We start from the raw sequence: 25,654 nt of genomic DNA, 5'->3' as shown, positions 1-25,654 counted from the left end.
AAAGGAATAATCAATGTTTAGTCTGATTTTTTTTCAGTTGAAAGGGAAAAACTGGAATGATACAGCAAAAGAGGGATCTGTGGCACAGAAAGGTAGAAAAGCATTGTTGTATCTGTAAGCAGACTGCAGCTCCACAACAGAAATTCTATCTCAACTCTCCAGCACCACTTTTATTCCAAAAATCAGTAATTAGCTGAAAAAGAAAAGTCACAATATTGTTAGAATCATGGCAAACAAATTTTGAAATGCCAATCCCTAGGATTTTTCAAGTGCACTTTTCATGTGGATACTAAGAAGAGACCAAAGGAAAAGCTGATTTGTTCTGGTTGATAAAACCTTGAGGAGCTTTAGAATTATGAAGTGTCCTTTTGAAGCTAGAATGAAATCATTGATAAGATCATCTAAACCCAAAAATAATTTAGATAAACCCCTTCTAGCTTCCCAAAACGCCTAGATCATTGTGATATACAAAGCATTCAAGAAACCTTGGAAAATTGAAAGAGATGGATAAGAGGTTAGTAACAGTAAGAGTTCAAGACCTCTATTATAAATTAAATTATAAGATTACTAAGGTTATTGTAACATTCCTGTTACTGGGGAGTCAAACCAAACCTAAGCCAGACTGAAAATTTTATGGGACTGTGGAGGTTTTTCTTCTAAGCCAGTAGATAGCTACTGTGTGGACATTTCTTATATTTGACCAGGAATAAATTAATCACAACTCAAAATGGAATAGAATTGAAAAAAGTCCCACTTACACAAGCAGTTTAGCATACAGCAAACATGATAGACAGTGTTATTGTGTGAAGCATGACAAATGAGTCAGAAGTCATGAATGGCAAAATTCATTGACCTTAGATGAGAACTTTGCCTGAGTGAAGCACTTGTGTGGGTATTATAAAGTAATACAAGGGATAAAATAACTCAGATTGAAGCATAATTCAGTAGATGGAAAATGTGATGACTCAACTGATCAGCAAGACAAAGCCTATGTCCGGTGGAATTATCCATACTCTGAGCATTATTGTGTCCTGGGAAAAAAGATTTATGTCACCTTTGATGTCAGGCATTGATCTGCACAGGCACAGGGAGTTTATGGACACACCCTTGATCCATCAGAATCATCAAGAATGCAGCAGAGCAGGGGTGCACACAGGTGTGATAAAGACAAGGCAGAAATAGCATCAAGGCTATTGCACTCAGACCTGCCAGAGTAGAAACACATCCAGAAGTAGCCAGGAAGGACTGCAAGAGTTACCTAATCCTTTTTCCTTTTCCCAGTAAGAAGGAAAGATCTGTTATACACAGATTATTGTTGGCACAAATTTTTCTGCCTTGTTCTGAAAGACCTCAAGATAGAAAGTCTCCATGGCTGTCTGAAAATAAATTTCAATGTTTGTGCTCAGTTCTGGTAGTTTTTCTTAGCATCCAACCTCATTCTGATTTACTGTAATTTAAGCTCTTAATGGCGTACACTCTTCATTATGGATGTAGAAAACTATTCCTCCTCTCATTGAAGAGACATTTAATTCCTCAACATGCTTTAATAAGTGTTTTAATAGCATTCCTTGTCTTTTAGAAGCAAAACAAAGGCAGTTTCTTCAGGTCATGTTAGATAGTTCTGCCTCTTTTTGGTATTCTCCTCTGGATTTTCCAACTGGTCTGCATCTATTTTATGATATCCATGACTTATATTTCTGTGGAATATCACTGCCCTGCTGAGGTTTGCCTTTTTGACATCTGGACATCATTGTTAATCCCCATTCAGTTTGGGATTCTCTATCTTTTCCACAGGACTGCTAGCCTGCCATTCCCTCATCCTGTACTTGCTAGTTAAAATTATTCCTGCCAAAGCAAAGTGCCCTGCAGTTGTTCTTAATGAGTTTCATCTAATTTTATTCAGATTATATCACCAATTTGTCAAGACCACTTGAAATTTTAATCCTGCCTTCCAGTACTCTTGCATTCAGTTCCAGCTTTGCCTCATCTACAGATTTAATAAGTATGTTCTCTCTTCCATCACTGAGGTCACTAAAGAAAACATTGGGAGGTCTGTCTCCATGTCTGTATCCCCAAACGATGATCCTGTTCATTAACTATTCATTAAACATCATTCAGTCACTGAGGGCTGCCTGCTTGCTTGATGCTGTACAGGACATAAACACTGATATTATTAAAAATCCTCCAGACACGGAGAATCTTGAACTTCTACAACAAAACAAAGTACTTTGTAGCATTGCAGTGGGAGCAGCTACCAGCAACTAGGCTGCAATTTTTATTGGAGTCACTGACTATAGGATACCCAGATTCAGTGGGCTTAGCTAATTTGAAAACCTGTCCTGAGTCATGGACTCTCTGAATCACAGAGAAGGAAGGACTTTCATGACCAAAGAATGTCTCAGTTTTGTACTCTGTGTCTCAAATCCTCCTACTTCTCCTAATTTCCCCATGGACAAAGGTTGCTTGACTTGAGGAGCCCAGTATGAGTGGGAGTCTGAGTTCTCCTTCTGTATTGTGCAAGTCACAGAAGAGAGAGAGGGCTCACTCCCTTCCTCACAAAACACACAAGTAAATGCACACAAAACACAAACCTAAGGAGTTATGGAAGTAAGCACCCTCATCCCAGCTCCTGCACATGAGGCACTGCCACCTGCCCTGTGGAACCAACCAGTGGGGATGCAAGTGGTGAGACTGGTGTTCCCCTTCATCCACCCAGCAAATCTGAACGTTCTAGCCATATTTTTACAGCTTTTATTGATTTTTTTTTTTTAATCTCCTAGGAGCTTTCTCCGTGGGCCATTACAACAAGGACTAACCACAATAGTCTGCTTTTCTTAGATGGCTTTCACAGGGCCCCTAGAAGTTGGCTTTGGTGCTTCAAAAATGTGTGGGCTGCAAGCTGAAACTTGCTGCACTTGGTCCTGTTGCACCACCACGTCCACAGCAAGATGCTGCCCATCTAACGAGCTGAAATTGCCTCCAGCATTTTCACCTTAGGTGTCTGCAGTTCAGGTGGATTAACAGCAGCCATGTGCTTTCTCCCTCTTATCTCTCCTGCCTTGTTCCACAAGCTGCTTACCTGTCAGCCTCTATCTTCACACTGCAAACTGTTTGTCAGTCAGTGCCTCCCTGCAGCATCCTTGCCCATGTTGGATCTACCACCCTGTGGCTGCAGGACCTTCCTTTTGCTCCTTGCTGCAGGTGTTTCCCAGAGCCTGTTCCAGCGTGGCTTCCACTGCCTGTGTGTTATGTTACTGGCCAACAGTCACAATGCCACTGTCACTCTCCTATTTTCCTTACAGTTCTAGCTTTACCTTACCCTACACATCCAGATTCACAGGACTCCTCTGATAACTGACATCACATATTTACTGGAGCATTCACATGAACCTCTCCGTTCTCTCTCTTCATTTTTTTCCCAAGATCCTATTTTTCAATTTAACTCTTCTTGTTTTCATAGACTTTGTCTGTTTCAATGTGATTAATCTCCTTCATTATTTTAAAATCATTTTAAATCACTGCAAGATCTCTTTCTAAACAAGATAATACCAAAGCTCTTCAGTCTTGCTTTATAACTCAAAGCTGAAAGGCACAGTATTACTGTCATTTTCCTTGCTTTATCCCTTAATCATATCCTCCTTAGGTAGAGTGAGCAGTACTGAAAAGAGCACTCTCAACAAGAACTCACCAGTGGTTTAGGTAATAACAATAACACCTTTTTGATATATATTCTGTTCTTACTGTAATGCAGCCTAACATCCTGTTCAGTTGTTGGAGTCCCTTTTTTTTTTTTTTTTTTTTCCTACAGCTGTGTGTTAGGCTGGGAGCTCTAGGGATTATTTAAAGAGACTATTTTTTCCAGATTTATCAATTTACCTTTATGAACATTTTGGTCTCCTTGTTCCAAGGGGAGCATCATCCAAGCCAGCACTGTTCAGTGGCACTGTCCTGCTCTTTAGCTGGCTCTCTACCCAATCCCCTCTCTTGAACCTGACAGATTCCTCCATGGAAGCAATAAAAAAGCAGCTAAGGTGCTAAATACGAAAGATTGCAGGCATTAAAGGATAAAGTCACTGCAAAGCAACAGGTGCCAAGTATTTCTTGGCTAAGCACATGTACACTAATGCTAGCTTAGGTGTTCACAGTATACTTACTCCATTGTCAGCAATGGATTCCACACCTAATGGGCTTGGTTTCCAAAATTCATCCCTCTTCCAGGGCCTCGCTTCCATTTTTAAATGACTCAAGCTGGAGCTACTAAATTATATTTTACTTATATCCAGCTCCACACACAGAACACAAATCTCTTTTACCACAAGAAATGCTCTCCATCTCTCTGTTTTCTCTTCTGCCTAAGGGAGAGCAATCTCTCTACAAATGCAAAACCAATCCCCAAATAATCCTCTGGGATTACACTGGCTCACAGCCCCTCATGCCAGGAGGGTCTCAGGCAGGAAGAATACATGGGCTGTCAGTCTACACCCAGAAAGAATCTGGTTGAACTCCCTGACCTACCAGAGCCATCAGGAAATCTCTCAGTGCCTGCCTTTGTAACACAGGGTTCAGTGCTCTGTTATGTATCATGGCTATTGTTAAGGATAACAGGAATGGAATAAAAATGACATGGTATAAATAGTAACAACAATGAAAGAAGAGAAATAAAAATAAAAGAAGCAAGATGAGATGTAATCGAAAAAGATATATAAATTGGTTTTTGGCAGAAAGGAAATTATAAAGTCTGCAAGATACTATGAAATGTTTAAACTGATTGTTGCCCAAAAAAAGAAATAAAAGCCTTTGACCAGACCAAGGAGATTTTTGGTATGTGATGGAATGGTAGGACAAGACTATCAGCCTTGCTGTGTGCCTGGAAAGAAGTGTCTCCCAGCGTTTTTTTGGCTCAATTCAGGGTATTTAACTCTCAGATTGTTGTGAGAAACCCAGTGCAGTGCCCCAGTGGAGGGTGATGCCCTGTTCTGCATTGAAAACAGGTGTGCAGCTGGCTGCATTCTAGTGGAGCACAGGAGATTTGTCCCAGATTTTCTGGACATGATCTCTAGGTAATACTTGTCCTTGTTTTCAGATGTTTCAGTAAAATCAGATAATAATTGTTCATGTACTGAGCCTTCCCTGAATGGACTGACAGTAGATTTACAGAGCTGAGCTGTAGGCAGGGTAGAGGGGGATCCTGGCCAGTGTACCTGGGAGCTGAGTGGACTTTGGTGCTGCAGTTCTGGAGAATTTCTGGTTTGTTGGGATTAGTACACTCCAGCTGTGCCTGTGACCCACAGAGGTGCAGTCCCTGATAACCCAACCATTCATTTCCTTAATTTTGAAGCTGTGTTAGGTGAAAAACTACATTAACAAAAACTCTCCACTGTGTTTATTCATTTTAAATGGCTTTGAGATACAATTTCTTCAAAAGCTCCTATACAATCAATCTCCATTGTTCTGTATATATTTGCAGAAGATAACAGCTTCATTAAAATATGGTGTGCTATTAACTGCAGTAAATATATAGCCTTAAACCTTAAAATGTAATGTAATTAAATAAGAAATATGAACCTAAGGAGGTTAAGTGCAATCAACCACTGACATACACATTTGATTTTAATTAAAAAACACACACAGAGGGAAATAAAGGGCCTCCGTACATACTTGGATAACAGGAAATCCCCTGGACATAAAAATAGTGAATTTAAGAATGGAGAATATAAAGGTCTAGTTCAAATTTAAGATTTTATGACTGAGGACTCCATTAAATCTTTGAACACTTACAGTAAAGAGTTTGGAATGGTTCCAGTCCAATTCTTTATGTTCTCACAAGTGACAGATTATACTTCTGAACTTCTATGGCAAAAGAAAGAGTGATTGTATTAATCCATCTAAATCTGCAGCTTGCTAATTAAGATGAAAACTATAAAAACCTGTGCTTAGGTGAAGCACAGTATTTTTATAACCCAGCTCAAGACAGCATCACTAGCCAAGCCAAAAGTAAAAGATTTAAGCTCTCAAATTATTGAAGAACAATAAAATAATGAACCACTTAATACTAAATGGTCAACAATCTGTATTAAATATGAGCTCTTTCATAGCATCCAGTCTACTTTACTTTTTATGTTTCCAAGACATTCCTCATGGTGTTTAAAATGCAGAAAACAACACAGTGCTTCAAGCCCCACCTGCTGCAGTGGAAGGAGGTTCAGTCAGGTTTAAACTGATTGTTGCCCAAAAAAAGAAATTCCCCTGACAAATTCCTGCAGTGGCAGCCCCTTTTCAGAGGGCCAGTCTCACACAGGGGTTTTTGTAGCCCAGAGATATTAAGGAGGGAATTTCAAATGAGGAGTTTGCAAGTGAGCCAAGCATTGGAAACTACTTTTACTAGGTTTTAAAGGGAATTGAGACAAAATTATCAAGAATAAATCTTTTAAAGTTTAGGATGCAGAGTTAAGAATTCGTAACTGCATCCAGGTACCTAAGCAAAGGAGCAAGGATTTTATTCCAAGCTTCTCAAAACATACTAATTATTGGTATAAATCTGTTGTCACTAGTGGCATATTGCCAACAGGTAATTGAGCCTTAAAGGAAAATGAATGTGAGACATGTGAAAAGACAGCTGATTTGACCCAGGATGTCAGCAGAAACATCATGTCTGGAAGGATCATGGGGTTAAGGAACTCCCGCGTCTGGCCATAAACTGCAAAGTAACACGTGAGTCAAACCAGAGAATGAAACTGAGAGAAAACAAAATCTTCCTGTCTGTAGGCTCTCCCCTCCTATAGGGTACATGGCAGTCCCTCTAAAGACACTACACACTGCTGTCCTTTCTTTCTATAAAGTCATTGAGGTCTGGCTTGAGTGAATAACCAGAACAGACAATGTTAATGTATGCTGTCTCTTCCCAGACCAACACGGGTGGCAAACACCACAGCTGCCACTGAGAAACAAAGCTGACTTTGAAATCCTGTATTCAAAACAAAAAGCATAAGGGTCTAATAGAAAAGGATCCAAGAGTCCTTGTGAATCACAAAGAACAACTAGCCTGTGATTGTCTTCTTTCAGTACTTTCAGGTCTGCCACCTCTGACAGCATTTTTACCAAACGTTGAGGAAGATTTTTCACCCAGCCTAACAAGGCTGCCGCACTCCTTCTTCTAAGAGTGAAGGTTGCTCAACACATCCCAGCACAATATTCCTCATTTCTTACCATCAGGGTGTGTTTCTCTTTGCCTTCCCTCACAAACAGGTATTGGGAACACCAGATTTAGGAGGTCTGATTAATGGTATGTATATATGCATGCTTTAATTCCATGTACATCTCCACTGCAGCCAAAAGGTCCCATCCTAGTCTCACTTGCCCATGTTCCCACTGGTCCTCATTGCCTTCCTTCTGTTAGCACCAGGCTTTTGTGCAGTTTTCCAGTAAATGGGTTCATAGAGCTGATTATTTTATTTTTTTATCCCAGAGGCATCAGGCTAGTTTTCAATTTAATCTGTTCCATCTAAACAGGTAATTGGGAGGAAGCTGGATGAAGAACTGGGGATGTGAAGGGAGGCAAATACTATTCTTTGAGTGGTGATACAGATTAATGTCATATGTAAAAGAGCATATATCCACAGTGTAAATTAGAGTTCAGGCTCTGTCAGCAGGCAGTGAAGACTCTCCTAAACAGATGCTTCCAACGGCAATTCAGAATACCTAAACCAGAAGCCTAAAATTAAACAGCATGAATATGACAAACCCAGAGTGTCTCAGTACTGTACTTCCCACAAAGAGTTGAGGTTCTATTTGCAAATGCAAATGATCTGGGCTTAAGCAGAAATACTTTTGCTTAATGTTTTTTTTTTCCATGGAAAAATTGAAACCTTCCCCTGTGAGGGGCAGTGAAGACCCTCTGAAGGGCTCTCCTGCTAACACAATAAACATCTGTGGGTTCTTTCCTCCCTAATGCTGTTTTTCTAGGGGTCCCTCTCTAATGAATTAGCAGTCCCAGTAGATTGTGGCAAACAATCCCACACACCACATTTTAGGAAATGGTAACTTCTTGGAACTGATTGGTTTGGTCTGCCTTAATGCAAGCGAGTTAACACCACATTATCAAATGGACTGAGGTCACCAACCTCCACCAGATGATCTGCTTGATCCTTTTCAGGCCAAAAAAAAAAAAAAAAAGAAAAAAAAAAAGAAAAAAAGAAAAAAAAAAAGAAAAAGAAAAAGAAAGCTTGGATTCCTTACAGAAATCTGAGTGCTCCAAGCTGGAAGCAGTAGGCTTGGTCACTCACAGCCCACCCACCTACAGATCAAGATGGACTGGAACAACCTCCTCCATAAGCCAGAAAAGTGAAGGGGGTTGGGAGGTGGGAGGAAGAGTTTCATATTTCATCTACCACTTTTAATAGAAAACAGAACGTGGTGGGAGATTGAAAGGAAAATAGCAAATCCCTGGAGATCCTAAGTGTTGGCCTTGCAAGTCAAAGCTGTCAATCACACCGTGTGCCCTCCAACTCTTTCTTGAAAGGAGGGAAAGAAAAGAGGAAGAGACTGGCACATTCAGCCACTAGGTGTTACTGTTGCTCCACGGACTTTAGAATAAGGAAAACATCTATCAGAGGTATCATCTGCAGCTGCACCTGAAGATTTAAACCACAGAAACTAACTCCAACTTCTGGATTCACATACTGCAACTCAAAAATCAGAACACTTTGGTGTCTTTTCTTAGGGTGGCCATAGAGGCAGACATGTTCCTTGGGTTTGTTTTTATATCTCTGCTGTGTTTCTCCAGCTATATAATGGAAATAAAGATCCTCATCTCCCCTGGGAAGGCCTTTGAGGCCACAGATCAGTAAGAGTTGAAGTCCTTGACAATCTGTTGGCATGAACAAAGCAATAAGGTTTTGCATGAGCTGTTCCTGTTGATTCCAGAATAGGTTTCCTGAGAGAGACTGAACTGAATGTTACCCCACAGACTCATGACAAAGAGCAGGGCTGCACTGCACCTCTGTCAATGCACCTTAATGTCCTGTTTCCCTTTGGTCTCTTGCCATAGCTCCACCCAAAGATTTTTCCAGAGAGCAGCCACACTTCATCCAAACCATCATTTACTTAATCAGCTACGCTTTGAGCCCCAGAGACACATCCCTGCCCTGAGCTGCTTAACCAACAAGATTTGAGATTACAATATTGATTTTCTCCTTAATTTTTAATAACAGCCTACAATGCTCAAAAGTAGGTGTTCCTTCCTCTCAATTCCTATATCCCATGCCTTTCCTCCAGGTGAACCAGTATAAATAAATGGTCGATGTAATGCAGGTCCCTGTCTGCACCCAGTGAAGAGCTGTTTCTGCATATACACAATAAATGTCATGCAACACACAGCAACCAGGCAGAGCCTGCCCTTCATGGTGAGCTGTGCCATGTGGTTGTACTTCTAACCCAGGCAGCATTTTCACACACAACTTGAGTGCTCCAGGGCGTGTTTCCCAAAGTTTGGAAACATTGCTACAGTACATTAAACAAAGCACCAATACTGAGCCACAAAAGCTTATGAAAATTTTTTTTGAGTTGTTTTCATAGGAAAATTTTTATGTGCCACATTAAACGAAATACAATGCAAACTTAAAATACTGAAAGGCTGAATGGTTTGCAAATGCTCAAGTATTATCTGAAAGCTGACTGGCAATATATTTTACTGCTGCTTCCAGTAAAACCAGTGGGTCTCTACCTTGGAGGCAATATCCTCTGATCTGAAATTCAGGCAAAAAGCATCACTTGCCCTCATACAGCAATCACTGTATCTCTCACTCAAGTTCTCACTGGCATTTCTAGAGCAAAGAACAACTTTATTCTTAATATCAAAAAATACTATTGATACCTTGCAGTGGCTTTTGGCTTTTGAGGGAAGAAGGGGGATTTTACAAGGAAAATCACCTGAAGATGATAATTTTTGCTTGCTACCAAAACACTATGGTAGAAAACCTGCCATCTAATGCAAGACATAAAGACCATTACCAGCATTGTCTGGAAGGAGTTCACTTACTGCTGGGGTTTCCTCCCTGCTGCAGTCCGACAAAGAGTTTTAAATCAGTGAAGGAAAATGATTCACACACATGTGCTCTCAGCAAACAATACACCAGGCACTAACATAGCTTTACCCATATGCCTAAGGCAGATGCTGATAACATCAAATGTACTTGACTTAGATGCCTTTGAAAACAGTCATTCTAAGTGGCTCGAAAGCTTAATTCCCACTTTCTAAAGTGACTTCAAACCCTAAATCACATGGATAAATCCAAAAATTACACCCTTAGTCAGCTGTGCTCTCCTTACTCTTCAGTGGCTAATATAAACACACAAAAACCCTATCTGACACTCCATCTAAAAATTAATCCTAATTGCTTTCTGGGCAGCTGCACAAACAGCCAGTTTTACCCAGTTTCAGTTACCTCTTATGCTTTTTCCCCCCCTTCTTCTGTGCTGGTGTCCACAATAGGACCCTTTATAACACATTTTTCTTCATGTGCTAGTGTCAGCTAATACCATATGCCAGCTGAGGCTGTGCTGGTTCTTCTCTCTGGGCCACCCTTTCTGTCTTTCCTTTGGAAGTCGTGGGTCTGAAATGTGGAAAACAACAAAGCTATGGAAAGAATTAACTGTGAGTTGTCCCAGCTCATTGTGAATTTGGTCCTGAATCATGCAGAACACAAACACAGAGCACACATCCAGTCTGTTACAGCAGAATCAAATTCATGGGTAGTTGCAACTACTGCTTTTTCATTGTCTTAGTCCCACGAACCTGAAAAGAAAGGGCTTTGTGATATTTAAAATACTGTGTGAACTTCGGGATGCCACTGCCACATTGAAGCACTGTAAACTATCCCTACACAAGGAGTGAAACAACAAAGGAGTCTCCACTGTGATAGAGAAGACTGTACCCCCTCAGTGAGAGCAGAGCATTTCTGGTTCACATTTATTAGCAGTACTGGTAATAAACATTTACATTGTGGTAGCGCCTAGAGGCCCTGTTTGAAAGCTTGTCTAGAAGTGCTATTGTACCTGGGCACTAAACAGCTCTGAAGCAGCACATCTGTCTGCCAGATGTTTTATTTTCTTAGAAGCTGCTATTTCAAAAAGTCTCTTGCCTCTCCTAACAAGCCTTAATAAGAATCTTCAAGAGCTTGGCTTCGTCATCCTTCCAAGGAGAATCTGCAGTTAAAATTGCAAAGAAACAAGGAAGGAGAGCACTGCTGGAGCTAGTGAGGGACACCAGAGCAGTGGAGAATGGTCTGAAGACCACATCGACAGAAGGTTCTGGAAGAGGGCACTGACCTCTGTCTGTTTCATCCCTCCAAGCTGCCTACCAGGGCACTGGGGCCAATGCAGGAGCAGCATTGCATGGATGTGGCCAGCAATGGGGTGCAGCAGTGGGCTTGGTGATCTCTATTCCATCTTTCATTGACTTTTGGACCCTGAAAGGTCGCACAGGAGTCATGGGCTTTATCTTCTCATGGTTCAAAGATGGGTATGTATGGGCAGAAAAACAGTCTGAGAGGGACTTTCCACTTTCTCCCACTTCTACCCTCAAAAGTAATCAGCTGTTCCTGCTCTGGTCAGTGCTCAGGGACACAGCTCAGTGGCTGGAAACTCTGTCTCCTGCTGAAAGGAGCAGCTGGGAAGTGACAGGAGGATTTCCCCTTACCAAAGGTGCCCTGAGCCACAGCAGCACACACATTGTGAAGGATCCCTTTGCTCTTTTGCTGTGACACCACATTTGTTCCAGCGGACCGAGAGCAGGCCGGGCAGAGCAGAGGAACAGCAAGGGGACAGTGGGGACAAAGCACACAGAATTCACATACAGAATCCCTGGGTTGGAAGAGACCTTTAAGATCATCGAGTCCAAGCCAGCCCCAAAACCTCAACTAAACCCTGGCACCGAGTGCCACATCCAGTCCAGGGATGGTGACTCCACCACCTGCCTGGGCAGATGATTCCAGCACTTTGTCACTCTTTCGGTAAAACACTTTTTCCTAACATCCAACCTAAATTTCCCTTGGCGCAGCTTAAGAGACTGCGTCCTCTCGTTCTGTCAAGCAAGGATACTGCGGGGACAGAGCAGGGAGGCAACAGCAGGGGTGCTGCGGGCGCAGTCCGGGGACACGAAGGGGACGCCGCCGGGACGCTGCGGGGAAGGAATGAGGACACAACGGACGGAGGACGGAGCGGGGACGCTGCGAGGACGGCGAGGCGACATGAAGGGGACAGAGCAGTAAAGAGAGAGCGGAAAGAGCGGTAACAGAGCGGGGACACGGATAGAGCGCGGCCAGCCCGCGGGCCCGAGCGCCGCAGCCGCCGCCTCACGCCGCGCCCCGCCCCTCCCGTCACGTGACGGCGGCAGAGCCAATGGCCGCGCGCTGCCGCCGCCCCGCGCGTTGCCGGGCAGCGGCCGCGGGGGGGCGCCGTGCCCCCCGCCATGCTGAGGGCCAAGGTGCTGCTGGTGGGGCCCCGTGAGGTGAGCGCGGGCCGGGAGCCCCGGGAGCGCCCGAACGGCACCGCCGAGCCCCGCGGGGCCGCTGCGGTGGAGACAGGGAGGGAGGGCAGGCAGGAGGAAGCGGGACCAGGCCTGCACGCACCGGGGCTGAGGGGGAGGGATGGCGCGGGGGACTTGGGTGAGCACCGACGTTGTGGCTTTGGCGCATTCAATTCCTACGTGTGTCTTTCACCCCGCGTTGTGCCAGTCTGGAAAGTCGGTGCTGGCGAACTTCGTGTCCGAGAGCACGGAAGGGATCTGCAGCTACAGCCCCACGCAGGGGGTCAGGTGAGCGAGAGCCCGAGAGCCCCGCGCTCTGCTGTGCCGCTGGGTGCCATCACGTCCCATTGCGTATCCGTCATCTCCGCAGGATCCTGGAGTATGAGAGGCCAAACCTCAGTGGGAACAAGGGAGCTGGCTGTAGATTCGAGCTGTGGGATTGCAGTGGTGATCAAAAGTAAGCCAGCATTGTTACTTCCTCCAGGTTACTGAACTCCTGATAGATGTGTTTACAAGATACTCTTAAGGCAATGTGTTTGACATGAGGACTCTTCCTGACTCGTTATCCCAATATATTTTTATAGTTTCTGTTGTAAAGCATCCAACACTAGGTAAGGTCTGCCATGATCACCCCTGAACTCTGTTTTGGATAAGGACTGACTCAAACAGTAAAGTCCACAACTCCTGGAATGAAGTTACAGGTACAGGAGACAGAGGCCCACTCTGTAATTGCCTTCATCTCCATTAAATTATGTGAGGGAACTTCAAACAACGGATGCATATGATTGAGGCCTTAATTTCTAAAAGATGGAATTGTGAATGATCCATTTTTAGGGCAATGTTTAATTAAGTTTGTATGAGCATTTGACCAAATTCTACATTGTCAGAAAATCATCAAATTAGAAAATCATGGGATCAACTATCACAATAGGTAAGTCAAAATACTTGGAATATGATCTATAAATGGCATGGTTACTGATGTTATAGTTAAAAAAGTACTTAATGTGTTCTTGAGAAGGGGAAAAAACTTGAGGAAATTTGAGTGCATGTTTCTGCTCTACAGCTCTCAGTGTTTCATTTTTCTGTGTTTTTCAAGGTTTGAAACATGCTGGCCAGCTCTGATGAAGGACTCTCATGGTGTAATAATAATCTTCAACCCTGAGCTGCCCAGCCACCTGAAAGAAATCGAGATGTGGTACTCATGCTTTGTGCAGCAGCAGCCACTGCTTGACAGTCAGTGTCTCCTGGTGGCACATCACAAGCCAGGCAGTGCAGGGGACACAGAAAACCTGTCCTTGGGTAAGGAGATGGAAAACTCCATTAGTAGCTCAGAGTTTTTCATTGATCTTTGTGTCTTTAAAATTGTTAATACCTCATGGCTTGCATTTTTCATCTAAATCTGTTGATTAAAGAACACTAAAGTGCTTTGAAAAAACAGAAATAATGGATTTCAAAGGTGAGCAATATTCCTGTTTCTGGGAATGGGGAAGGGGAAGGGAATGTTTCAGTGGCTTCGCCAAGTGTGTATGCAGCTGAAGCAGAAATTAGAACTCCTGCCATATTTCCTCATGAGTTGTAGTTTGGTTCTTACATTGGAATTTTTTTTTTTTTTTTGTAACAGACACTTTTTAGGGCATTTAAGTCTGTATTTTGCCAGCCAAAAGAACAGGAGCTCTTTGAAATAAAAGGCTAATGAGCTGCACCTTAAAATTAGCAATAGGTACCTTAGATACTGCAAAATTATTTGTGGCTATTTATGGCTGTGAAAACACACACTCCCTTCTGGGCAACCTGTTCCAGTGTTTAAACAAGCACATGTTTGTTATAAGCATTAATATATTAATACATATTTAATACAACAATATCATTCCATAATTTTGAAGTAATCAAAGAGTATCATATCACTTAAATAATAAAATTGCAGTTCAGTGCTCAATTTGCTTAATTCTGCTTAACTGAATATGAGACCAAATCCAGACTTTACACTTCAATAATAATAAACTTGGAAGAATTGAACCTGGCAATAAGCTGTATTTGTTTGCAACACTGACAAACTCTGCTGCATTTCTCCTTGCCTGGCTCTGTGTTATCTGGGGTGTCAAACGTTGTGTACCATTGAATTCCAGCTGTGCTGTCTCATGATTGTGACTATTTCCTTTACAAGAGGAATATACCTAATTATTCTTATTTATTTTCAAAGCTTATCCACTGAACAAGCTAAAATTGATACATTCCAACTTAGAGGAAGATCCTGAAGATGTTCGGATGGAATTTATCAAGTACTTCAGAAGCATTATCTCCATAATAAATGAGAGCAGAGAGAGGGAAGAAATGTCAATTATCTCTTAATATTAAAAAATATACTGAACAAGGAAGAAAAAATATGATTTTCCCTTTGCAAGCTATACTAGCCTGTGAACAGACCCACCCCAAGGAGAATTTGCCAGGCTACAAATACTTCAGTCTGTGAAGAAGGGCTGACATCCAGTGAGCTGTGCTGCCAAGGAGATGGCTGCACATCCAGGAATCTGGGTGCAGCTTTGTAGCTGCACTTTGGCATCAGAGGCACAGGAAGGTGTTACCATGTTGGTGTGGCCCAAAATACAAAGGTATGGGTCATGTCTGCAGAATTCCTCTGTGCAGGGCTGCTTGGAGAAGAAAGCCTGACAGAACATAAGACACTGGAGTTGTGCTGAAGCATCTGGGCAAGGTGCTCATGCTAGCTGGAGAAGGCTTGCTTTGGAGTACAAACTGATTGGAATAGAGATCTGAGAAGTCATGGTGTAGAATCCATGTTTTTATGTTCCAAGTTGTCCTTGTCTTTCCCTTGAGGAGAGCACATTGCACAGCCATTGCCTTGGCAGGACAGAGCAGGTTGCAGTCTTTCTCAAGACTAAGTTTTTCTTCTATTCCAACAAAATGAACATGTCGTGAGGACACTGTTTAGGTCTCTCTGGGAGGAAGGAATTGAAATCTTGGTTTAATGCAATATTCTGACTTATATCAGGAGCTCAAATAAGTTCTGCATTCTCCAGGGGAGGAAAAGCTGTTTCAAAATGTTATGTTCCCTGTTGAATTGAAATAAATGGTTTCATAGATAATTTACTTTCTGATTTGTTTAGTTTGCTCTCTTTTCCTGTTCTTTGTGTGTTTTGCTGCAGAAGACATTTTTTTGTATCATGTACTACGAAGGCAATAAAAACATTTTAAAAATGCATCCTCTTTGTTCTCAAAGGGGAAGTTAATTATGGGTTTGTGGAATTCTTAGCAACTTGTTTCATTTTTAGTAAGGAAAATAGTGATTAAATTGTAATATATTTCAGCTGACAACACAAGACATTTACAAAAACTTGCACCCAAGTAGCCAAAGAAATGACACCACATTGACACTATCTTTTAGTAAACATCCTTTAGAGAAAGTATGTTATAAGCCAGGAAGTACTTCATGTATTTTAGTGCAAGACAACAGAAGTAAGAGATTCTTGGGTTTTTTGTGATCCAGCCTAATAAATCTACTATTTTTTCCTATTTTCACAGTTCTTCTCTAAGCAGTGAGTAGCCTGCCTTTGTGCAAGTGGCATGTGAGGTGAAAAATTAGAAGATCTCTGAACAGTTCCTGTTCTGCCATTAAAGCTAAAAGCTACAGTAGGTTCTGGGAGGCAAAGAGGGGGGTACTGAAGGAAAACATCCGTGAGAGAAAGGATACCAGGAAATAAACAAGTGAAATAAGCAGGAAAAGATGAAAAGAATGGGTTGGAGGTGAATAGTGGGAGGTTGGCATTTCAACATCTACGTCTTATTTACATGACTCTTGAACAATCAGGCTTTCCGTGCTGGCACTCAGTGTCATAGGGTGGTCTGTTGGAGGCAGTTATTAAAAATACACAGTCTAACTAGAGAACAGTTTTTTACATGCTGCCTTAGATTACTTTTTCCTTGTTTCCAGCTGTGTGGTGCTGGAGCCAATTTTTAAAATATACTGCCTTAATAAATTCAGTTTTTCCCAACAGCAACATTGTGATATTCACTGGTAAAAGACTGGTGTGAAACCTACCAAATATTTTACTTGGAATGTAAAACTGTTTGGGTGATTCCAGGGTTTAAAAGTCAATGAACTCTCCTGTTCACCACCTTGCTTCATATAAAATGTTAATCATGATCTTACTTTAAACTCAAAAAAATGTTGTAAATTACAGGTATGTATAGACTGCAACTCACTGTTCATCAGAGAAGAAAAATAATGTTAGAACCAAAGACAGATGCCTAGACTCGACTTCATATCATCCAAAAAGGTCATAATACACAATAAATATGGAACATCATTCATAAAATCTGGCCAAGCAATGAATTTCTGTCACTTCTGAAGAACTTCAGAAGTGTTTACTTCTGAAGTAAAGGCATAGACTCCTGCAAAATTAATCTTTAATACTGGAGATGATAACAGAGAAAGTATTTATTCAGAAGTATCTTTCATTAATGATTTACAAAGGCCATCAGGGACACCCAGCTAGGAGAGAGGTGTGGGAATGCCAAGGAGCACCCGTGGGGTCTCTGTCTCTGCCTTTCTGAGCTCTCAGTGCCTGCGGAGCCCCAGGAGATGCCACATCCTGGTGTTACTCACACTGTAGGGGCAGTTGAGTCTCTGTGCCTGAAGCCAGGTGGTTCATGAGGGGTGGTGGTTCTGGACTCTGTCCTGTTTCTGCTTGGGAGGCCAAGGAAGTGCCAGGCAAGTGTAAAAGAAACTGGGAGCATGTGGCAATCAGCCACAAATCAGCTGGCAAGCTGTGTGCTTGGGAGTAGGAACAGTCTAGGAGCAGAGGAGAACAGCAGCTTCGCAGGAAGAGCACTCTTATTTTATTCTTCCATGCTGAGGACCTCACCACCGTGCTGGGAAGCTTGCAAAGGCTTTTTGGAATGGCCGTTCCAAGAAGAGAAAGGCAGTGAAGTCTGTCAACTCCTCCAAAATGTAGCCTTCTCCAGGTGTCCTCAGTCTCTTAGAGTGGACAGGTCATGTCCCCTTCTCATCCTGTCAGCAGCCATGAACTCCAAACTCTGGTTTTGTATCAGCTGTGCACAAATTGGGAGTCTCCAAGTTCCCTAACCCCTTCTGTGGATCCCTGTCTATACTGCAATTCAGTGGGTATTTTTTCCAGTGGTTTTTCTGTCATGGTTTTGGGAACTGAGGGTGGAATCAGGAGCATAGAACATTTTAAATATTAATTAATCCAAATGAATTCAGTCCCCAGAGTGCAGAATCCAAAGTTTCCAGGATATGCCAACTGTGCAGTGAGAAAACAACCTGTCACTTCAGCAGAACTTATTCAGGTGCAACATTATTTTGGCACTGATTAATGATAATTCTGACAGCTTACTTAATTTTGTTTATGATGTACAGAAATGGTTTTCAAAGTTTTATTGCTGTATAGCTACAAAACCCTTTATAGCTGTACCTGAGTTCTACTCAAGTTCACACTCACCTCCCACCAAAGCAGTTAGTACATCATCGCTCTGGACAGCTGACCTGTCTGGACAAAGAGTCAGCATGGGAATTTGATAGGGAGCAGTCAGAATCAGAGGAACTCTGCAGGGCTAAAATGCAGAATTTCAAGACTTCAGGGTTATATCCATAAAGTTAAAGACTGTGGCTACTTTGCAGACCGGTCACTGAAAACATTTAAGCTCTTCAGTTGTAAGAGTTTGCTCAGCTTACCTCTTACAAGCTGCTTTCTGCACACACAGAACATTGTGAAGCCAGTAGTTCCTGGCGAGGATGAAGACATTTACAGGCAGTGCTACCCAGATGTGTGACTTGTTTACAACTAAACTTTGGGAGTAGCAGCAAAGCTGAATGAAATACATTTGGACCTTACCAAAAAAATGCAGCTTTCTTTTCAAGTCATATATTTTGAAGGGCAGGCCTTTGGTCTCAGTTGCTCTCAGCAGTATTGTTCTAATGGACACAATAGACATAAGAAATCCCATGTTCCTATTTCTATTATTGTGTTGCCAAGTGACTAAAGGGAGTCATGTAGGCCCCCTCATGAAGAGTGCCCATCCATGCTGGGGTTTTGCATGCTCAGTTTAAAATATCTAGGGTGCTGACACACAGATGCTTTAAGAAACAACTTCTAGAAGGTGTCCAGGACCTCTTAAAATTACATCTTAAACAACTCAGCTTTTCAACAGGAGTACCTTGCTCTGGAGGTCACTTGCATTTCCTCTTAATCACTTCTCCAGAATTCTCCACTGGCGGAATACTTGGTGCAGCAAGGATCTGCCAAATACCAATTTACCTTGTTGAGAAGTTGTCTTCCCCAAGAATCTGGAAACACTGAAGGAGTAATTCCCCCAGCTTCAGTCGGTGCTCTGTGTGCACACATGGACACCATGGCACCCAGGAGTACCAGACACCACGTGCTGCTATCCCAAGCAGTGCAGGGGTTAACTCCCGTGTACATAGCAAACCTTTTGTCACTTCAGTGTGCATTTTTGCATTGATCCATACAGGTTATTTACTTAGGACAAGTTTCCCCTTGGGTGACTGAGGTTTGCATAACTAGACACCTTGGCAAGTCACCTGCTTAGAATTTGCTGAGAATTCATCCTGGGAAAATTCTTCCTAAACTAAAGTGGGAGCCTCTCACTGGTGCTGGAATCACCACTGTGATGGAACTGGCTTGTTCAGGTTTGGCCATCCATGCTCATAAAGATACACTGAATCAGGAAAAGGCCACTGAATGGCTAAAGAAGAAAGAAACAATTGTATAAGTGTTGTTTTTTCCACTCTAGCAACATAGCAAGGGGAAATCCTTGATGTCTGCAAAAAAATCACACAGAAAGAAATCCACTGCAATTACTTGGACATAAGGTAACAGGAGCAATCAGAAGAGCAGAACTGTTGTTGAAAAAGGGTTGGGCCATTGTAACTAAGGTACACAAACCTAACTATAAAACTCTCACCATGTCTTCCTTTTGCTTATTCTCCCCCTGCCCTTAAATTGCATGTGGAAATAATTTGACCTTGAACACAAGTTTTGTTTTTTGTTTTTTATTTTTCTGAAAGAGACAAAAAGCAGAGGAAATCTAATGCATTCTGTTTGTGTGTAATAATCTAAACTAAAAGGCAGCTTTGGCACAATACTAAATGTGAACAAACCAATAACTCTAGTCTGGAAGTTAAAGAAGGTTTCTAACAGAGTGGGAAAATAAGCTGGTTCCATAACAGTGTTTAATCAGCAGTTTGTGATAGATTGTCACTGGACTTGATCCTTCTAGTCTATCTCTTGTGAAAACAAGAGGCTGCTTTTTTTTTTTATTATTCATGCAGGTATTCTTCTGCAGAGGTAGCACTGAATCAGAACATCAGCTCCAGCTTCAAACTTCCTTGAACTTTGAGAAACTTGCATTCTGATTTGTGCTCCCCAGCTGGAGATCAGCTGAAGACATAGGTTGTATTTATACATATGCAGAGGAAATGAAGCAGTTTTATCAACTCACACCAGAAGAAAGATAACACAAATTTTCTCACATGAGTCTCTCTTTAGAGAGTACTGCCTGAAGATGGGCACTGGGTTTTGCTTGCATAACTTTCAGACAGAAATAAAAAAAATGCCATGTTTTGCTGAGTTCTATTGTCTCTCCCTCCTTTTGTAAAGAAATTAAAGCCTATTTCTCTCCTAGTTCCATGAAATCTATCTGAATCCTGGTAACAAGTCTCTGAGAAATTGCTCAGAGGGAATAACAGACAAGGGTACACCCTCCACTGCTATGTTACTGCTCCATGAGTTCCAGACAAAAGCATTTCTTGTGGTTTGGCAGCAAGCATCTATTCCTAAAACCCTGGGATTGCATTGTTCTTTACATGTCAAAAGCTGATTTAGTACCCACAGGCACAGATTGCAGGGTCCCTCTTTTTAGGAGGGATCTTCAGGTTTTGTAGACTGCTGGGGTCACCTCTCACAGCCAGTGACACCATTTGGGACAGTCACACCCAAGGGAACTGTAAAGAATAGGCCCTCAGGTCTGCCCTGCAATGAATATTCCAGGATTTTTATCCTGACCTAGGTTAAATGGTAATACTCCAGAAACTGAGCAACTGATTGCCAGGCCCATAATAACAACTCTGAATCATTAAATAAAGATACATCTTCAGGATAAATTATTGTTAAGGCTCCAAAATAGTTCTGCTGTGTTTGGAATTCTAATAATGGTAGGCAAGTTTGACTGGAACCTCTAATGATACAAAGATCTTGCAGTCTTGCTTATCTGTAGCTAAGTTAATGAGCCTGGGACCCAAACACAGCTATTATGAGGCCCTTCTGCTCAGAATGGTGTATCTTTACTTTTAAAGCAGATCATTAAAAGTAATATCTAATGAAAACTCCATCTGTTTTCCATTGAGCGTACACTTGGCTTTTTTCTTTTTTATTCTCCAAGGCTCCGTGAAGCTTTGCAGCACACAGGGCTGACACTGTCACATGCTAACAGGACAAGCCAGCCCTTGTTGCAATTCCTTCATCCAGGGAAGTTAAATATTGGGTATATCTGGAGCTATTAACATAAAGGTAACCTTTTGGACCTTTAATGTCTTTCATATCCAGGAATTGGAGAGAGATGCACAAATATGAAGTGGTGTAATAAATTTTAAGTCACACAGACCTGCACAGAACCAAATCTACAGGCCATAAATGTTATTTTACATTAAAGCATTAGCAATAAAAGCTGAGACTTGCCACTCTGTTCTCTCTCTTCTACCCAGCTAAATGGGAATTTCTGAGCCCTGTTAAGACATGGGGTATAAGACACAAAGTTGTGCAGTTGTGATCCCTACAGACACTCTTACAGTTTTCTATCACGTGAACCTACAGAAGCCAAACACATGCACATGCAGTTTCCATTACTAAATAATTCATTTGCCAGTCCCAGAAAAACCTGGTAGTATCAGATACACAAACACTTTATGCTAAGTGCTGTTAAAGCCTAGTTTCCAACAGACTTAAGTCTTAAGGATTTACTCAAGTGAAGATTTTCTGTCCTCTTATAAGAGTTTTCCTCCCTTATTCCCTATACAGACATGGCTACCTGCAGTAATTAATTTTTTAGGAATTTCACAGAACAAGAGAAACATGCCTAAATTGACCATGGAAATGAAAAGGTTTCTTTCCCATCAAAAGAAGGAAATTCTGGAACACCAAATAAAGTGGGAAACTTGGAGAATAGGAGAGACAACAAGGAGGAAAGAGCATATTTTTGAATAGCACCAAGCTGTTTATGAAAAAGATTGGAAACTTGCCTCACTACAGGAGCAGAAGACCGGACTCAGCAATCCAAAAGATAATTTTAATTCTACATTTCCTTCACCAGAACTGGTGATAGAATAGATAATTTTTCCTTTAGAATTAGTTTTCTCTGCACTTGCCTGTGCAAACATGTAAGTTAAAAGGCATTTTACCTCTTTCCCATGCTCCAGCAAGGACAGTAAAAAGAGAATGTGACCTCTTGTGTGGCCTATAACAAGCATAAATTAATGATGACTTAATATGCATTCAATGTGGAAAAAAATCCCATATTTCATACAGCTTTATAAATAAAGCATATGGTTGATCACAAATAAACCAGAAGAGAATCAAGCAGGTAATGTGGAAATACAAAGTAATAAAGATTGAGTCTTATCTTTTGTTTTTGTAAGAAAATGAGACTCATGTTTATGTTTGTTTATACGAATTGGCCCCAAGTAGTGTTGGAACTGGTTCAAAATTCCCACTCAGATTTTTAGAACTTACAGTATTTAATTCCTGCAAGTTCTGTGAAAATAGACAGCCAAGTTAAGAGAGATTATTCATTTCTCATTGAAGAAACAGGCTAAAATGAATTAAATCCCCATTAGACATCAGAGAATCCATGCCTAAACACAGTCCAAGATATAAATCCATAGGAAAAAAATATTCACTGTTTGCAGAACTACTTGTATTGAATGAGATCACAGGGATATAACATCACTATGACAGAATCTAATCACCACTCAACAAACATTTTGGAAACAAGTCAGCAACCACATCTGCTTCACCAGAACCACAGCCTCATGTGACAGGAAGCTTATTAGAGACCCTGTCTCTCATTATTTTGTTTTTGCTTATAACTTCTCAGCGTGAATATTCAATATTGCAAAATCAAGCAGCTTCCTTTACAGACCATCCAGAAAGGAGAAAAAAAAATTGTGTCAAACATTCCAGATCCTGAAGAAATTGATGCCTGTGGAGCTATGGATTTCTACCAGCAAAACATCTGGCACAAAACAATATTAAACATAAATAACTTGCTTCCCTTTCCCCTTACCATTGGTGTGAGGCAATAATAACTCCTCTGAAGTTTTCTTGATGTATCAAGTCTGAAAACAAGACAAAAGAGAAGAAATCCAGCCCTTTAAACATAGCAAGACATCTAAAGGAATGTAACTCAAAACACCTTATTTTCTTAGTAGAAGAGAATGTTACATTGTGAGACATTTTTTGGTTACTATACATGAAACCGTTTCTTTACAATACTCTGAGTGCAATTTAGGAATTCCCATTTGGTGCTCTTTCAAAGCTTTGGTCATAGATCAAGGAGTCAGAGCTTCTGAGCAGGTAAATTTGGTAAAATTTACAGGGGAAAACACCATTCATAGGAAAATCTGTCCAAGAGTGAAGCCAAATGTCCAAAGTCTCAGCCAGGGTGACAGTAGCTCTGTGTACTCAGCCTTCCTTAGCTGAGACACTTCCTAAAGTGAAAGGATTCATCTCAAACATTTCTAATTTGGGTGGTTCATATGCACCAGCCCTTGACTCACCTCTGCAGTCACAGTTGGTGATGTGAGAGCCTGCCCTTCCTCACTGTGCCCAACAGTGGGATGATTTTTGGGAAGAACAGGGCTGTGGAATGTTGTGTGACTGCAGTATGGGCACTTCCATCTGTCGAGTGGCATCAGTTCTATGATACGCAACAGCTCCTGTTTTCACATTCCTCAGCTCTGCAGGAATTTTCCTGACACATAAGGCTGGGCTAGCAGTGGCATTTGGAAGTGCTGAGCTGTGGGGTAGCATTCACCTTCCCTGGCAGGCAGGTGTTGCATGGATATATCCCCATTAGGGCCTTATGGTGGGCAGGCACTTTTTACACAGACAAAACCTCTCAAAGAGAGTCCCGCTCTGCAGACACATCAGACAATATCTTCCCAAAACCTCTGGATAACCTTTCTTTCTTCTTTCTGCATCACCTTGCAGACAGATAAAAAACCTTTCAGGGAGATCTTAAGTCAGTGTTGCCATTTCAACCCCACAGATGTCAAAGTGATTTTTACACTCTTTCTGCTCAGCTAATTGCCAAGCCCCAACAAAGGGACTTTAATGGGCTGCACCAGGCAATAAACCATCATCTATTGGCTCTAGTAACAAGGAAGGAAGAGAGGGAATGCAAAGCTGGAACAAAGCACAGACCCAGAGCAGGTCCAAATACTTGCAGAAACTGATTTATCCAAATATTTGATACCAGATGTTCTATTCAGACAACTTTAACAGAGCTCCACAGAACACTAAATGCTTCTTGTGTTTTCAGTATCCAGCCCACTCCATCTGGGCACTTCTGCCACAGGGCACAAACAAAACTCTGCTTAATATTAATCAAAGAAGTGAGTTTTGCTCTCTTTGCTCTTTGCAAGTTTAATATAAAAAGAGTAAGAGCAAACATATGCTAAGCTGTTCTTAGTGTTCTGGGAACACTGAACACAACAGAGGAGCTGTCTTGGATTACAGCATTTCCAAATTATGCCCAAAGTCTTGTTTTGGGGAGGGTATATTAGTGATATGTTACTACAAATATTGTGCTAAACTGGAGCACTCTTCACCTCTGATTAATAAATATCTGGTTCACAATATACCAAATTCATATTTCCTTGCTTACCTAGAGTTTCCACAGATTATTGCATAGCTCCTAGTCCACAGAAAAGTTGCATCCTTTTTCTTGGACATCTATTTGGGTATCACTTCTTTACAGATAACATTATTTTTTGTCTGTGCCCATTTTTAGCCCCATGGACTCCTTATTCTCCTATTATTTCCTTCTCTCTAGTTCATTAACAGCCTGTAGCCATATGTACTAAGAATTACTACTTAGTGCACATATCTGTGCAAAACCTTTCTCCAAGTTATTTTAATTTTTGAAATTCAGGACTACCTACATTTGTCAAACAGCACCAGGCTGTTGAGACTGTGCAGTGGCAGCTGAGGTCACTTCTTTATTTTCTCAGCTGCCAGTGCAGCCTCCTAGTCTCTTTCTGCTGATTCAACTCTGCAAAAGGGAAGTACAACAGGATCAGTATCTGGCCCAGTTTTCTCTCTCTGCAGTAGCTCCTCTCCATCATGGATTTAATTCACCTACTTTTCTTAACTGGCCCCATCTATTGCCACCTCCATTTCCTCCTTCCTTGTATCTCTTGCTCCCTCAGTCAGTAACTCTAACTCAGAATACAGCTGCTCTTTAAAAGATGTGACCTTCTCGGTTGTCTCCTGCCCTCCTGAGAGGCTGACAGCTCTGCCAGCCTTCCCTCATAAGTTCCTTCTCTAACAGGCTGTAGTCTCTTCCTATGAACTCCTCGTGCATCCCAGCAGGTGCAGCTGAGCCATGGGATGTACAGAGCTGCTTCTGTGCCAACGCCACCGAGTTCTTGTGTGTTTACTCAGCTCAAGCACTGGATGGTGCTCTTGGCACTTCCATGCTGCAAAAGCGCTTTCCAACTCTCCCACTTCTCCCGAGAGCTGTAAAATTTCCCCAGGGTCAGATACAGTTGCACGTCTAAGCCTCTAAATCCCAAGAAGAGCATGTTTTGACTACACAGAATGTAGCTGAGGTTGCAGTGGAAGAAGCTCAGCTAGGTAAGGACAAATGCCAAATGAAATGTCACTGCCTATCACACACAAATCCACTGAGCAGTGGCTTTCACATTCGGCCTCACATATTTTATTTGCTAATTGGCTCCTTATCAGTGTTCCCCATAGCAACAAGGAGATGTAAGTGGCACCAAGTGGGCTGAGTGACATTATGTCTGCATGTAAATGTGACTGGGATTGTGCATGGAGGGGATGATCTGAGGGAGGT

At 41.8% G+C, this 25,654-nt stretch overlaps 1 protein-coding gene and 2 long non-coding RNA genes across 4 annotated transcripts; 1 reads left to right on the top strand and 2 right to left on the bottom strand.

Annotated features, from left to right (window-relative positions):
• On the bottom strand, nt 1-12,354 carry LOC128798103 (uncharacterized). 2 transcript variants are annotated; one of them, XR_008434326.1, is made up of 4 exons: nt 12,097-12,354; nt 10,009-10,055; nt 5,779-5,850; nt 1-193 (listed from the first exon to the last, which is right to left on the bottom strand). It is a non-coding gene; the product is annotated as an uncharacterized LOC128798103 (long non-coding RNA). The 2 variants fall into 2 exon arrangements; XR_008434327.1 differs by having other exon boundaries at nt 10,009-10,052.
• LOC128798105 (uncharacterized) lies at nt 10,558-11,464 on the bottom strand. Its single transcript, XR_008434329.1, has 3 exons — nt 11,326-11,464; nt 11,053-11,202; nt 10,558-10,610 (listed from the first exon to the last, which is right to left on the bottom strand). It is a non-coding gene; the product is annotated as an uncharacterized LOC128798105 (long non-coding RNA).
• Nucleotides 12,355-12,406: 52 nt separating the features above from the next.
• Nucleotides 12,407-15,628, top strand: IFT22 (intraflagellar transport 22). Its single transcript, XM_053961319.1, has 5 exons — nt 12,407-12,505; nt 12,732-12,811; nt 12,894-12,980; nt 13,620-13,822; nt 14,724-15,628. The coding sequence occupies exons 1-5, from the start codon at nt 12,467-12,469 to the stop codon at nt 14,870-14,872; spliced, it is 558 nt and encodes a 185-aa protein (XP_053817294.1). The 5' UTR covers nt 12,407-12,466; the 3' UTR covers nt 14,873-15,628.
• Nucleotides 15,629-25,654: the final 10,026 nt, after the last annotated feature.

This window comes from Vidua chalybeata, chromosome 20 (assembly GCF_026979565.1).
Source record: "Vidua chalybeata isolate OUT-0048 chromosome 20, bVidCha1 merged haplotype, whole genome shotgun sequence".
In the NCBI taxonomy this organism is placed as follows: Eukaryota; Metazoa; Chordata; class Aves; order Passeriformes; family Viduidae; genus Vidua; species Vidua chalybeata.
Note: the sequence above shows the minus strand (reverse complement) of the source record. Positions and strands in the feature narration are given on the sequence as shown.